General features: G+C 48.7%; 1 protein-coding gene across 1 annotated transcript; it reads left to right on the top strand.

Moving 5' to 3' along the window:
- The first annotated feature begins 217 nt into the window (after window positions 1-217).
- Window positions 218-12,040, top strand: WNT2B (Wnt family member 2B). Its single transcript, XM_060086523.1, has 5 exons — window positions 218-408; window positions 6,314-6,534; window positions 7,581-7,858; window positions 8,560-8,824; window positions 11,811-12,040. Exons 1-5 carry the CDS (start codon window positions 218-220, stop codon window positions 12,038-12,040), a joined length of 1,185 nt encoding a protein of 394 aa, XP_059942506.1.
- Window positions 12,041-12,522: the final 482 nt, after the last annotated feature.

The raw sequence follows: 12,522 nt of genomic DNA on the forward strand, positions 1-12,522 counted from the left end.
GAGCTCGGCGCGGCGTCGTAGGCTTCCAGACACCGCTCCCTGCGCCCCTCTCCGGGACCTGGCGCCCCGGCTTCTGGATTCTAGGTGCCCTTAGGTCCCCAGCCGCCGGAGAGACTTATGGCCCCCCAGGGGGGTGAAGTGGGAGCAGCCTGACTACCCTCAGCCGGTGCCCCGTCCACGCCCCTCCGGGCCGCGTGGCGGGAGTTTTCGGGGAGCTATGCTGAGGCCGGGTGGTGCGGAGGAAGCCGCGCAGCTCCTCTTTCGGCGCGTCCGCGCCCCTGTCTCCGCTCCCGCGCCTAGACCCACGAGCCCCGACGGCTCTCGGGCTTCGACCCGCCTAAGTCTTGCTTGCCTTCTGCTTGTGCTGCTGCTGCTGACGCTGCCGGCCCGCGTAGACACGTCCTGGTGGTGAGTGTGGCTCTCAGGGCTGGGAGGGTGAGGTGCTGGGTTACAGAGGCCGGACGCGCCCAGAGAATATACAGCTCCCAGCACCCGCTGCTCAGGAGACCAGGTTGTCGCTTTGACGGAGTCAGAGACGATCCGTGCAGGGCTGTCACTGAAGCGGAGGGGCGCAGAGGGGCGGGGAGTGGATAAGGGGGCGCCGCTCCTTCCCCGTCCGGTGATGAGGGCGCAGGGTATTTGGAAAAAGGACGCCCGGTAATCGAGGCTTCCCAGACCCCCTGTATTTCAGCTCAATCCTCTTAGGGCAAAAGCTACCTTACGAGTTTCTCTCAGAATGGATTCAAGGAACCAATCGCCCATCTGGGGCCGCGGTGGCCGTCCAAGAGGGTCTCCTGATCCCCTAAGGTTGGCCCCCCACCCGGGGGAGGTGGAGAAAGGGGCAGCTGGCAAGGGCGGACGAGCCTCTTGCTCGTCTACCCTCACCCCATAACGCAGTAAAGCTTTGGTGAGGCAGGAGCACCCAGCGCAAGGTTTAGAAATGGAATTGAGGCCAAAACTACCCCCATTAACTCCCACAACTAAAACAAACAAAACACTTGGGTTTGCATACTTTAGACATTCAGTCTGTTTTGAGGATCTCACTTCGAACCTTGATATCTCTCTCCCTTCTTCCTTCTCTTCCTTCCCCAGATGGTCCCATCTCCCATCTTTCCCCTCCAAGAACTAGCGGCTTCTAGAGTCCCAAAGCATTAAGAGATCCTCTCCTCAGATTTCCTGCAGGCCTTAAGAGTCCGGACACTTCACAAGACGGCAGATGAGGCAAAAGGAATTAAAAATCCACTGGATATCTATTCTTTTCGGATCCCCTTCCCCACGAAAGCTCTGGATGGCACTCATCGTTTTCTCCCAGAAGAAAGAGCTGCTCTCTCTCCTCCCCCACCTTCTGGGGGCTGAGCAGGGGGAGAGTGGGACTGAGAAATGACTCTTGTCATTTCCTCTTGTCTTTCCTCTTCACCCCCCAATTAAACTGGCCGCTTGGACTGGGCTATTGCCCCTCTCTATCCATGCAGTGCCCCCGTTCCTTTCCTTACTCTGCCCCTCCCCCCAATACTCCCCTCCTCCACAGAGTGTGGTCTCTTTTCCCCTTGCACCCTGTGGCTTCTCTCCTCCGGATTTGGAATCTTGGCTGGAAGGGTGAGGGGTAGCTGGCTGAGGGGCCAGCGAGCTTGGGCTGCAGATTCCTATCATTTCAAGATGCAACTTTCTCCATCCCCATCACCCCCCCCACCCCACCCCCCGTTTTTCCTGTTTCAGGAAAATCTCTCCTTTGGATCTTTTTTATCTCTGCAGTGTTGGGGAAGGCAAGGAGGGGGGTTCTGGATGGGGGAGCAGGGAGGCCCATATCTTACATCTGGCTTGAAACATTCCTTTAGAAAGGGAAAAGGAAGGGGACGAGGAGAAAAGCCTTTCAAACTTCAGAGTGAGCTTAAAGCCACCCTTTACCTTCATGGTCTCAGTCTGGCTGGGGGCTTGTGTCTTCAGAGGCCCTGTAGAGAAAGGATGAAGTGACCACTGTGCATCTTTATCCATTCCAGATGACAGTTTGCTTTTAGGGACTCTTGATTGCTTCTTACCAATTTGGGAGGCAGTCTTGGTCCACATGGTGTTTAGGTGAGGAAGTCACTCTGGTAATTTCAGCATCCTGGTAGTGGTTCCTAAAAACCCAATTGGGGTTCTTCCTAGTCCCCATTTTGTCCCCTTGGCTACTCCTTCTTCCTTTTCCTTTCTCCCTCTACTACTCTCCCCCATGTGGTTCATATTAAAGATTTTGGAAAAACTCCTGGGTGGAAGAGCTAGCTAGGGAGGGAGGCGGGCGGGTGATACTGAGGGATTCGGCAGTCCCTGTGAAATGGAGGAAGGCAGCAACAGGGCCAGGATGGGCAGTGAGTGCACAGGTCATTTCAGTCTCCTTGCCTCACAGGGGTCATAGCTGCAGGCCCCAGATGCCTGCCTCAGTGGTCAGTCACTTGTGGGATAAAGTAGAAAGCTGCTTTCCAAAAGCAGGTCAGGCCCCAAGGTGATTATCTCTCTTTCTCTTAGGAAAAAAACCCAGCAAGATTGATATTCTGTACAACCCCCTGAAGAGATGCCTGTTGACTCTGTGTGTGTCCATGTTCCGCTCAGGAGCAGAATGTCATCACTATCACCAGCTAACAGTCTGATCTTCCTCACAGCCCTTCCCCTTACTCTCCAACCACCCCCTTCCTCTCCCGACCTTTAACTGAAGGAGGAAACGGATGGTCTCTTCTTAATCTATGAAAAACAGAACAAGAACTAGGGGTCTCCTGGCATGTGCCTCCCTGTACTATTTTGTACTCTGCAGGGGCTGGGATGTAGGGAATCACAAGAGCAGGACTGTGGATTTACAGGAGGAACAAAGTGATATCATGACATTAACATTATTGTTTTTTTTTCTTTTTGGGCCATGCCCGGGGCTTGTGGGATCTTAGTTCCCAGACCTGGAGCGACCTGGACTGCCGGGGAATTCCCCGACATTAACATTATTGTTATCAACCGCAGCTGCCATTTAATGAGCCCTTCCTAAGCTCCAGACACTATAGCTAAGCACCTATAAGCATCATCTTTTACAATCCCCAAAATAATTCAGTGAGGCAGATAATATTATTATCCCCATTTCACACATGAAGAAAGTGAAGGATAGGAGGGACGTAGTACGAAATTCAAGTTCACACCAATTTTGGAGCCAGATTGGTCTACTCCTGGTTAATAAGCACTGTGTGCCTCTCTTACGCTTGGAATTGAAAATGAGCTTGGACTTTGGAGTCAGATGTCCTTGGTTCACCCCAGTTCTCCTCTGACTAGCCCTGATGGACATAGCTGGGTATTGTTAATCTTTGTGATCTCAGTTTCTTCACCTGTAAAATGGAGATCTTTCTCTCTCTCTCTCATAGGATTTTTGTGAAGAAAAATGTTTTGTGAACTGTAAAGTGTCATATAAATTATATTGTATTAAGATATTTAGGGAGAATAATAGTTTTATCCTTGTGTTCAAAGCCCTATATGGGCTGAGCTAAACCATGTACATGCACTAAAGACTGTAAAAGAAAGGGGGTAAATAAAAAAGGACCCCCTAGCCTCATTAAAAAGACACAAACCTAAAACATCTGCAATGTCAACAAGGAATAAAGCTATAATTGAAATGAAGCTTATGGCTAGCTAGGAGGAGAGGGGAGTTGGGGATAAATCAGAGCGATCAGGTTTTGTTTTTTTCACCAAATCATTATTAGGTACCTGCTTTGTGCCAGACATTGTCCCAGGTACTGGGGATACTGAAGTGAACAAAACTGACAAAACTCCCTGCCTTCATAGAGCAGCATGTCCTAATCACCTGAGGAGGTAGGTAAAGTGCCATTTCAGTAGGGCTGGAATGGGGCCTGAGGCTCTGCATTTCTAACAGATTCCCAGGAGATGCTGACCCTGCTGTTCTGGGGACCACACTCTGAGTAGCAAGGAGCTAGAACAGGGCATGAATCACTTTGTCAAAGGAAGGGGTATGAATTGGTCAAAAGCAGGTAAAGAGAGCATTCTGGAGCAGGAAGCTGGGAAGGAAGTAAAAACCTCTGGAAGGGAAACAGAGCTACAGAGTCAGGGGCATCTCACCCTTCTACCAGCCCATCAGCTGGGAGATGCCTTAAATACCTTTGTGCCCCTAAAAGATGAGCTCAGTGCTTGGCACATGGTAGGCATTTTGTAGGCACGCGCTGAATTGAGGGGGATGGGCTGGGCCTCAGGCTGCCTCGCTGGAGGCCCCCACACTGACTGCAAGGTGCTGACCACAAGGTCAGGAGGCAAGTGCCCTGCTCTGCAGAATCTTGAAGCAGCTACTTAGTGGGATAAGGGTGGTAGTAAAGAAAATTATGTTCCTGTCTTACTGAACAGATGTTCCCACGCTCAGTGAGGATGTAACAGGAAGGACCGATGTGGGCTGCAGCAGAATGGAGTTAAGTCAGACCACAGGAAGGACTTTTTACCAGGGTTTGGCATGCCCCGCTCCACACTGTCTCATGAGGGCTGGATTACTGGTCTCCCATTCCCATCCAACCCCCGTCTTCCCAAGCCCCAGTAAAAAAAAAAAAAAAACAACAAACACCATTGCCTAGAGCAGTGCTCAGGGGGTGAACTGAGGAAGCAGAATGGTGGTGAGACAGGGACGGGCTCCAACTCCAACCGTCTTGATTCTCCAAACAAAGCACCGCAGCAGTGGGTGTAACTCCCGTCTGTGCGTCAGGCAGCCCTTTCCGGCCTGGCCCAGCCCAGGGTGTTTATTTTGTTTGTTCCTGGAAGCTGTTGCCCTGATGGACAGTGCTGGGGATGCTGATTCCATGGGATTTGTTAGTGGTGGACCAGCCCTCTCACCCCTCCCTGGGACAGATGGGCCCCATCAGCCCTGCTGAATTCCAGAAGAGGCAAACATCAGCCCTCCTTGTGTTTGAGTTGGTATCACCAGCGGTGATCCAGTCTGTGGGTGAGGGCTGGGTTTACAAATGCAGGGGGCTGGTGGGGCGGGGTGGGGTGAGTGTTGCAGAGAACACAGAGCCCGGGGCAGTCCAGCTTTTCCCTTCTCCCCACTGGCTGCCCTCCCTTCTCCTCACCCACTTCTAGGCCCATTTTGGGGCCCTTCCCAAACCACAGGCTCATTCACAGCCCAAACCAAATCTTTTCTGTCTGTAGCAGCAACTGCCCTCCATGGTCCCCACCTGTTCAGAAAAGGGGAGAGAAGGCGTCCCTTTGATGTGTTAGGACAGGAGAATAGAGAATTCACAGCAAATCAAGGCATGTGTGTGCTGGGTGCTGGAGAGATGGAAAGGGAGTGAGAAGTGGGTGTATGGGTCAGATCTCATTTGGTGGCCTTGTGGGGAGAAAAGGTGATGATGAACTCCTGTCCTCTCTCTGAAATGTTCTTCCTGAGGCTTGTGGTGGAGTCCAGGGCTAAAAAGTGTTTGAATGAAGAAAAACTACTTCCTTGAGAAAATTGAGAACGACTCTAGCAACTCACCTATCTTTTATTAGCTCACCCAATTGATCTTATAATTCTTCACATTGGGCAGATTGGGGACTGGAATATGGGGAGTGTCACCCTGTTGCTTAATCTTGGTCTTTGGTTTCCCACTGCAAACAGCCCTCTGCCATGCAGATTCATCCAGGACATTATGCCCTATAAGTTGGGAAGGATGATTTTTAAAGACTCATTAGTTAAGAAGGGTCATGGGACCTTGAAACAAAGGGTGTGGGGAAGAGAGTTGGGGTGAGGGGTCTTCCTCCCAAGACCTCGGGATTGGGAATGAGGACTCTTAGCTACACGGGTCTGACGAGAGCTGTAAACGTCACTCAAACTCGCCCACTGTATCTCTTCCCACTGACTCCTCCCTGTCTCCATCCTTCTCCCAACCATGTCTTCATGGACCAGCCTCACAGGACGTGCCTCTGGCATGTGGGTGTAACAGTGCTGTCTCAGACTCTAGTTTTATTAAGTTTATTCCTCCACGAGGCTCTTAATGTTTATTAAATAAACAGGCAGTGGGGTTTGTGTGACATGCCCACAGCTTCTGTGTATGTGACACATGCCTAGCCTGTGTTCTGGGAGTGTGTGTCATTTTGGCCTTTGGCTGGGGAACTGGTAATGGTGAGAGACCACTCAATTACTCTCTCTGCAACTGCTTAATTATTTCTCCAGAGCTTGTGAGGATCGGTTCTCCCCATCGGCCTTGGGGAATATCGGCCTTGGTTGGAGGAAGGGGAAGGAACCTCTCAAGGTTTGAATGCCAAACCTTTCCCCTCCTAATGCAGAATAAAGCCAGGATGCTCTGACAGGGCCATCTCCACCTTGCAGGTACATTGGAGCGCTGGGGGCCCGAGTGATCTGTGACAATATCCCTGGTCTGGTGAGCCGGCAGCGGCAGCTGTGCCAGCGTTACCCAGACATCATGCGCTCGGTGGGCGAGGGTGCCCGAGAATGGATCCGAGAGTGTCAGCACCAGTTCCGCCACCATCGCTGGAACTGCACCACCCTGGACCGGGACCACACTGTCTTTGGCCGTGTCATGCTCAGAAGTAGGGGCCTCTTCCACCCTGCCCCAGTTCCTTCTCTTACTATGCTTGGGGTGGTGAGTGGGTAGTATAGGCATGAGCCCCTCTCTCCTCTCCTGCACACTACTTCATAATCAGAGTAAGAATTGTGGGCAGAGCCCAGGATACAGTTGGAAACAGACCCTCAGTACCTTAGATATGTAGGCAGTGGCCCCTTTAAATTCCAGTGTTCTGGGATGATGGGTCAAAGGAACAGCATTCCCTGGTACCTCCATCCTTCTTCCTCCCTTTTCCTTCCCCTCCCCAACCCCCAGCCTGCGGATATCCATGCACTGTAAGGCTGAGGACTGGAAATGGCTGCTCTGTTCTTACCAACACCATCACTACCCTCACCCCAACACTCCCAACACTCTAATAATGGGAGCAAGGAATAAACAGAAAGGTGATATGTAAATATTTGGAGAGTCAGCGGCTTGGACCTGGCTCAGCAAAAGAGCTAAGCAGAGCTAAACAGTAAACTAGCAGAAAGGGAATGAGATGAGAATGTGGAGGTGTCAGAGGGACAAGAGTGATGATTCATCAATCCCCAAGAGCAGGGAAGGAAGAAAGCAGGCTGGGGAAAGTAGCATATCTCTTCAAATAGGATGACCCCTGCACTGGGGTCTCTATTGTAGGGGAACTGTCCAGCAGAGTGGGCCTGAAAAGGCCTGGAATGTGGACTAAGGCTGGCTTTGCTAAGCCGGGGTTGGCACTCAGTGGGAGGGAATGATTCACTGTGAAACTTTTCAATGGATGGACCCAGGGAGTTTGGAAGGAAACAGGAGTACAGGTCAGCCCAAGAGGTCAGACATACAAAGAAGTGGATAGAGAGTTGTGAGGGCTGAGGGGAAGAGGTCAGATTCACTGGGGAATGCTCTTGGAAGGGAAGGGTACCTTGAATAAAGGAGGTACAGGGGTTGCCCTGGGAAAGAAAAGGAGAAGAGGTTTCAGAGTTGAAGGTTGTGTGGGCTAAAGAAGGGGACAGACAAGGGCCTCTTTCCAGAAACACACTTCTACCTTTCTCTCTCTAGGTAGCCGGGAGGCAGCATTTGTATATGCCATCTCATCAGCAGGGGTGGTCCATGCGATCACTCGTGCCTGTAGCCAGGGTGAACTGAGTGTGTGCAGCTGTGACCCCTACACCCGTGGCCGACATCATGACCAACGTGGGGACTTTGACTGGGGTGGATGCAGTGACAACATCCACTATGGTGTTCGTTTTGCCAAAGCCTTCGTGGATGCCAAGGAGAAGAGGCTTAAGGATGCACGGGCTCTCATGAACTTACATAACAATCGCTGTGGTCGCACGGTCAGTACTCATGTCTGTGCATGTACATTCATATTGGCTGGGAGTGGCCAGTATGTATGATCATGGAGTAAATGTGAAGGTGGAAGCACTGAAGGCTTCTGGGTTACTTCCAAAAGCCCCAACCCCTGGAACAGGAGCAGTAAATGCAAGGGACCTTAGGAATGCCTAGGTTCAACCTGGAGCATAAAGAGTCTTCACACAGATGGAAATTAGGGAAAGGTGGAGAAAAGAAGGGAAATAACTTTTTAAGAAAAAAAAAGAATCACCTCCTAAAGTCTGAGGAGGATAAAAGCTTGTTCTAGTCAGTGCACTGGTCTTTGAGCACTTCCTATAGGCCTAGTACTGTGCTGGAAAATGACATGCAACAAAAGCAGAAGGCATGGTCCCTTGAACTCTAAAACACATGAAAAATAGAGGATGTGCCATAATTATGAACAGAATCCTGGGGCTTTAAAATTCAAATGGGCTATCATGAAAAGGAAAGCACTGTTGGTCTAGGAAGGTTTCCTGGAAAAAGAGGTTCTTGAATTTGATTGGGAAGAATGGGTGGAATCTGACTGGGGAGAGGACAACCGATGGCTCCACTAGCCAACCAGGGCCAGGACCAGCAGACCTCAGGGCACTCATGCTTTTAGTCCTAGGGATGACCATAAAGTACCCTGACTGGCTGCCTTTTCCTTACCTGCCTCCCCACCTCCCAGGCTGTGCGGCGGTTTCTGAAGCTGGAGTGTAAGTGCCATGGCGTGAGTGGCTCCTGTACTCTGCGCACCTGCTGGCGTGCACTCTCAGACTTCCGCCGCACAGGTGATTACCTGCGGCGGCGCTATGATGGGGCTGTGCAGGTAACGGCCACCCAGGATGGCGCGAACTTCACGGCAGCCCGCCAAGGCTATCGCCGTGCTACCCGGACTGACCTTGTCTACTTTGACAACTCCCCAGACTACTGCGTCTTGGACAAGGCTGCAGGTGAGTAAGGAAAGTAGGTAGAGACATGGAGCCCTGGTTTTTAGTGCAGGCCCCTCTAGTTAATCATGGTCTCGGGAGTTAGGGAAGGAGGTTGGAGGAGCCAGTCAGACGTGAAAAACTTGTAATAAGATTGTTGATTTATGCCTCAGTCTTCCAGGCCCAAAGCTTCCTAGAGAGGAGAGGACACTGAGCTCCTTGAGGCCTGAGGTCATCTATCACTCCTTTATATTCCCAACATCTGGGATATAGTAGGTACTACTAAGTGAATGTTTAAGTGAATCACCCATTTCAGTACCAAACAATGTATGGGCTATATAGAAGCATAAGATACAGACTAAGTTTTGGCTCTTTACAATCTAGCTAAAGAAATGAGATATAACAGGTAGACAAATGCAACTGCAAAAGAGAGAAATTAAGAAAAGTTTACTTGAAAATGTGGAATTTAAGCTGTTTCTTAAAGTGTGGGGATTATCTGGATAGCTAGAGAGAAGAACAGGTGGATATTCTCTACACACGAGTAGAGTGGTAGGTGAGAAAGCACACGATCTGTTCTAGGAATAGAGAGCAGATTAATCTGACTGAGTGAAGGTTTTGGGTAAGGGAGATTAAAGACAGAAAGGTAGTAGGAAATACACCATGAATGACCTTGAAAGGGCTTATCCAGTGTGCTGCCACTGAAAATTCTAAAATGGAGTTGGGGAAGCAAGGAGAGAGGAGATCCCTACCAAAGGCTAACCATCAGCAGAAAGCAGCAAATCATTCTTGAATCTGTTTCATATATTTGTGGTGGAATTCTCAGGAATGCTGGAAGGTGATGTGGTGTTCCCCTAAAAGAGTGGAAGTTAACCATCTTGGCTCATATTTCAGGTTCAGATAGGTTAAACTAGGAACAACCTGCTATGCAACAGAACTGCTCTTCCCCTGGTTATTGTTATGGGCTCCCAGACTCTTCTCTATAGTCTCAGCAGTCAGGACCTCGGTGAGGGGAAGCCAAAACCCTTAGCTGTCTTCCATACTATTTGTTTTCACCTATCACTGTCATTCCTGGAGAAGCAATTAGCTTGGAGCAAAACTGGGCACAGAAACAGGGTGGGGCTCTACCCAAGACACAGAGAAAGTAGTTCGTGTACTTTGAAGGGTGCTAAGAGAAAAAATGTTAAGAAAGCACTTCTGATTCTCCTGGTGATTTCCTGCCACTAAGTTTGTTTTCTTCCCACATGGTATAATTCAGAGGGCTACTCTCTAAATGCCTAGAAATAATTCCACAACATCCAGGGTGTAAACCTATGCTGTCATCCTAAAATGCACCTTTGGGGAAGGATCTTTGGAGTTAGGAGGGAGGATGAGTCTTATGTGTGTTGGTTGTTCTCAGAGGCATAAAATAGGTCTCATAAAATCCACAGTGGAGCCTGGAATTCAAAGGGTACAAGTCATCCCAGAAGGGAGTATGGAGCCAGGAATTCCCTCCAAAGCAGTATTGTCCCGTTGAACTTTCTGTGATGACAGAAATGTTCTACATCTGTGCTCTCCAGTACAGTAGCCACTTAGTTACATGTGATTATTCAGCACTTGAAATATAGCTAGTGTGACTGAGGAGCTAAGTATTAAAATTTATTTAATTTTCATTAACTTAATCTAAATGACCACATTTGGCTAGTGGCTACTACATTGGACTGCTTGGCTCCAGAGCGTAGAAGACGCTTCTGGTGCACAAGAGAATGACGTTAAGACCTAGCCCTTGAAATCAGGCAGATAACATATATAGTAGACCTAGTCAGCCTACACTCTAGAGCAGTGGTCTCTTTAACATTTTGGCTTGTATACTCCTATCATTAAAAAAAAAATCTGAACATGTGCCTCCAATGTATGTATATTTACTTATGAATTATATCTATGTTTCACTGTACTAAAATGTACATTATAAAACATACGTACAAAGTAGATATTTTAAATTGATGAGCTCAAAAACAAATATAGAAGTACTAGCATTTTCTATCCATATTCAGTGGAATGTGGAGACTACTGCTATAGAAATCAGTTAATTTATTCATACCCTTCTTGAACCCCCAGGCTAGTTATGTTCCCATCTCTGGGAAACAGGTGAAGTAGATATTCTCTAGGATCCATCCCATCTAAAATTCTATGATTTTGTGATCTGTTGGCAGCATCTCTTTTGCAAAAATCAGTCAGAATGAGGTTGTGAGCATCCTCTGTGCAAGGGGAATAACACAATCCCTACCCTTCAAGGGTTCCTACCGTAAGGGGTAAGGCAAGGGATATTCTTTAGAAATTCCTTAGGGAGAAGCCTCCTGCCAGTAATGCTTATCAGTTCGCCCCCTGAGTTGATCAGAGATTATAGATATAACTATCTGCTGAGTTAGGTGCTATTATAAGAAAACTAAAGCCCAGAGAGATCAACTAACTTGCTAGATCACACAACTAAAAAGTGCAGAATTAGGTTTTAATCCTAGACAATTTGACATCAGGCACATGCATTAAATTTTTAATGGCCATGCTATACTACTTTCTTGTATAGTACAACTTAATGAAATATAAACTAAGGACCGAAATACTAACAAATGGTAACTGGATCAGAGTTGTAACAAGGCTTCTTAGAAAAGGTAAATTATAGGCTAAGTATTTTATTTTAACTTTTTATTATAGAAAATTTCAAACATAAAGCAGAGAACCTTCACCCAGCTTTAACAATTATGACATTTTAAGGCTAAGTTTTGAAGGGGATATGGAGATGTGTATTGGCAGGGAGGGCATTGCAGGAAAAGTCAGTGGTCTTTGGGGAGCCTTGATAGTGGGAAGAAACAAGCCTGGTACAGAGGGCAGTAAGGAGATGATCATTTTGGCTAGTGGGTGTATTTTCAGGAAAAGGGATTCTTTATGGTTTCCTCATGAGGATGTGGGTAAGGGAACCCAGAGTGGCTGAAGTAAGAGGTAACTTGGTTCTCACTCTCTCTCTTCCCCAACCCAGGTTCCCTAGGCACTGCAGGCCGAGTCTGTAGCAAGACATCTAAAGGGACAGACGGTTGTGAAATCATGTGCTGTGGTCGAGGGTATGACACAACTCGAGTTACCCGTGTCACCCAGTGTGAGTGCAAATTCCACTGGTGCTGTGCTGTGCGGTGCAAGGAGTGCAGAAACACTGTGGATGTCCATACTTGCAAGGCCCCCAAGAAGGCAGAGTGGCTGGATCAGACCTGAACATATAAATACCTCACTCATCCCTCCACTTCAAACCTCCTGACTCAAAAGCACAAGATCTTTGCATGCACACCTTCCTCCACCCTCAACTCTGGGCTGCTACAGCTTCTATTTAAGGACTTGGAAAGTACTCCAGAGGGACTCTGGTGTCCTAGCTGGTTTCTTAGCCCTGGGAAGGAGTTGACAGGGGATGTAAAAAACTGAGCGGCTCCCTGACTCCCCACTCTGGAGGTTAGAAGGCAGAGTGGAAAAGGTAGGAGTCTTCAGAGCGATATGAGTTGCACTAAAGCACATGGTCAAGGTTCATTTTTCCTTTCCCTTGCATTGGCTTCCTGACACATCTTGTGTGTGCGAGAGAAAGGGTACCTGGAGAGAACTTCTTTTTTTCCTACCTGGCTGAGGGTAGATGGGACAGAGATGAAACCACATATCTCTTCCCTGGGTCAGTGTGAGCTAACTGCCTGGTACCCCAAAAGAAACTC

The sequence above is a fragment of the Mesoplodon densirostris genome, chromosome 2 (genome assembly GCF_025265405.1).
Source record: "Mesoplodon densirostris isolate mMesDen1 chromosome 2, mMesDen1 primary haplotype, whole genome shotgun sequence".
Lineage (NCBI taxonomy): Eukaryota > Metazoa > Chordata > Mammalia > Artiodactyla > Ziphiidae > Mesoplodon > Mesoplodon densirostris.

Coding starts and splice junctions, on each gene's coding strand:
- WNT2B (XM_060086523.1), top strand. CDS start 218: ATGCTGAGGCCGGGTGGTGCGGAGGAAGCCGCGCAGCTCCTCTTTCGG. Junction 409..6,313: donor CGCGTAGACACGTCCTGGTG/GTGAGTGTGGCT, acceptor TCCACCTTGCAG/GTACATTGGAGCGCTGGGGG. Junction 7,859..8,559: donor ACAATCGCTGTGGTCGCACG/GTCAGTACTCAT, acceptor CCCACCTCCCAG/GCTGTGCGGCGGTTTCTGAA.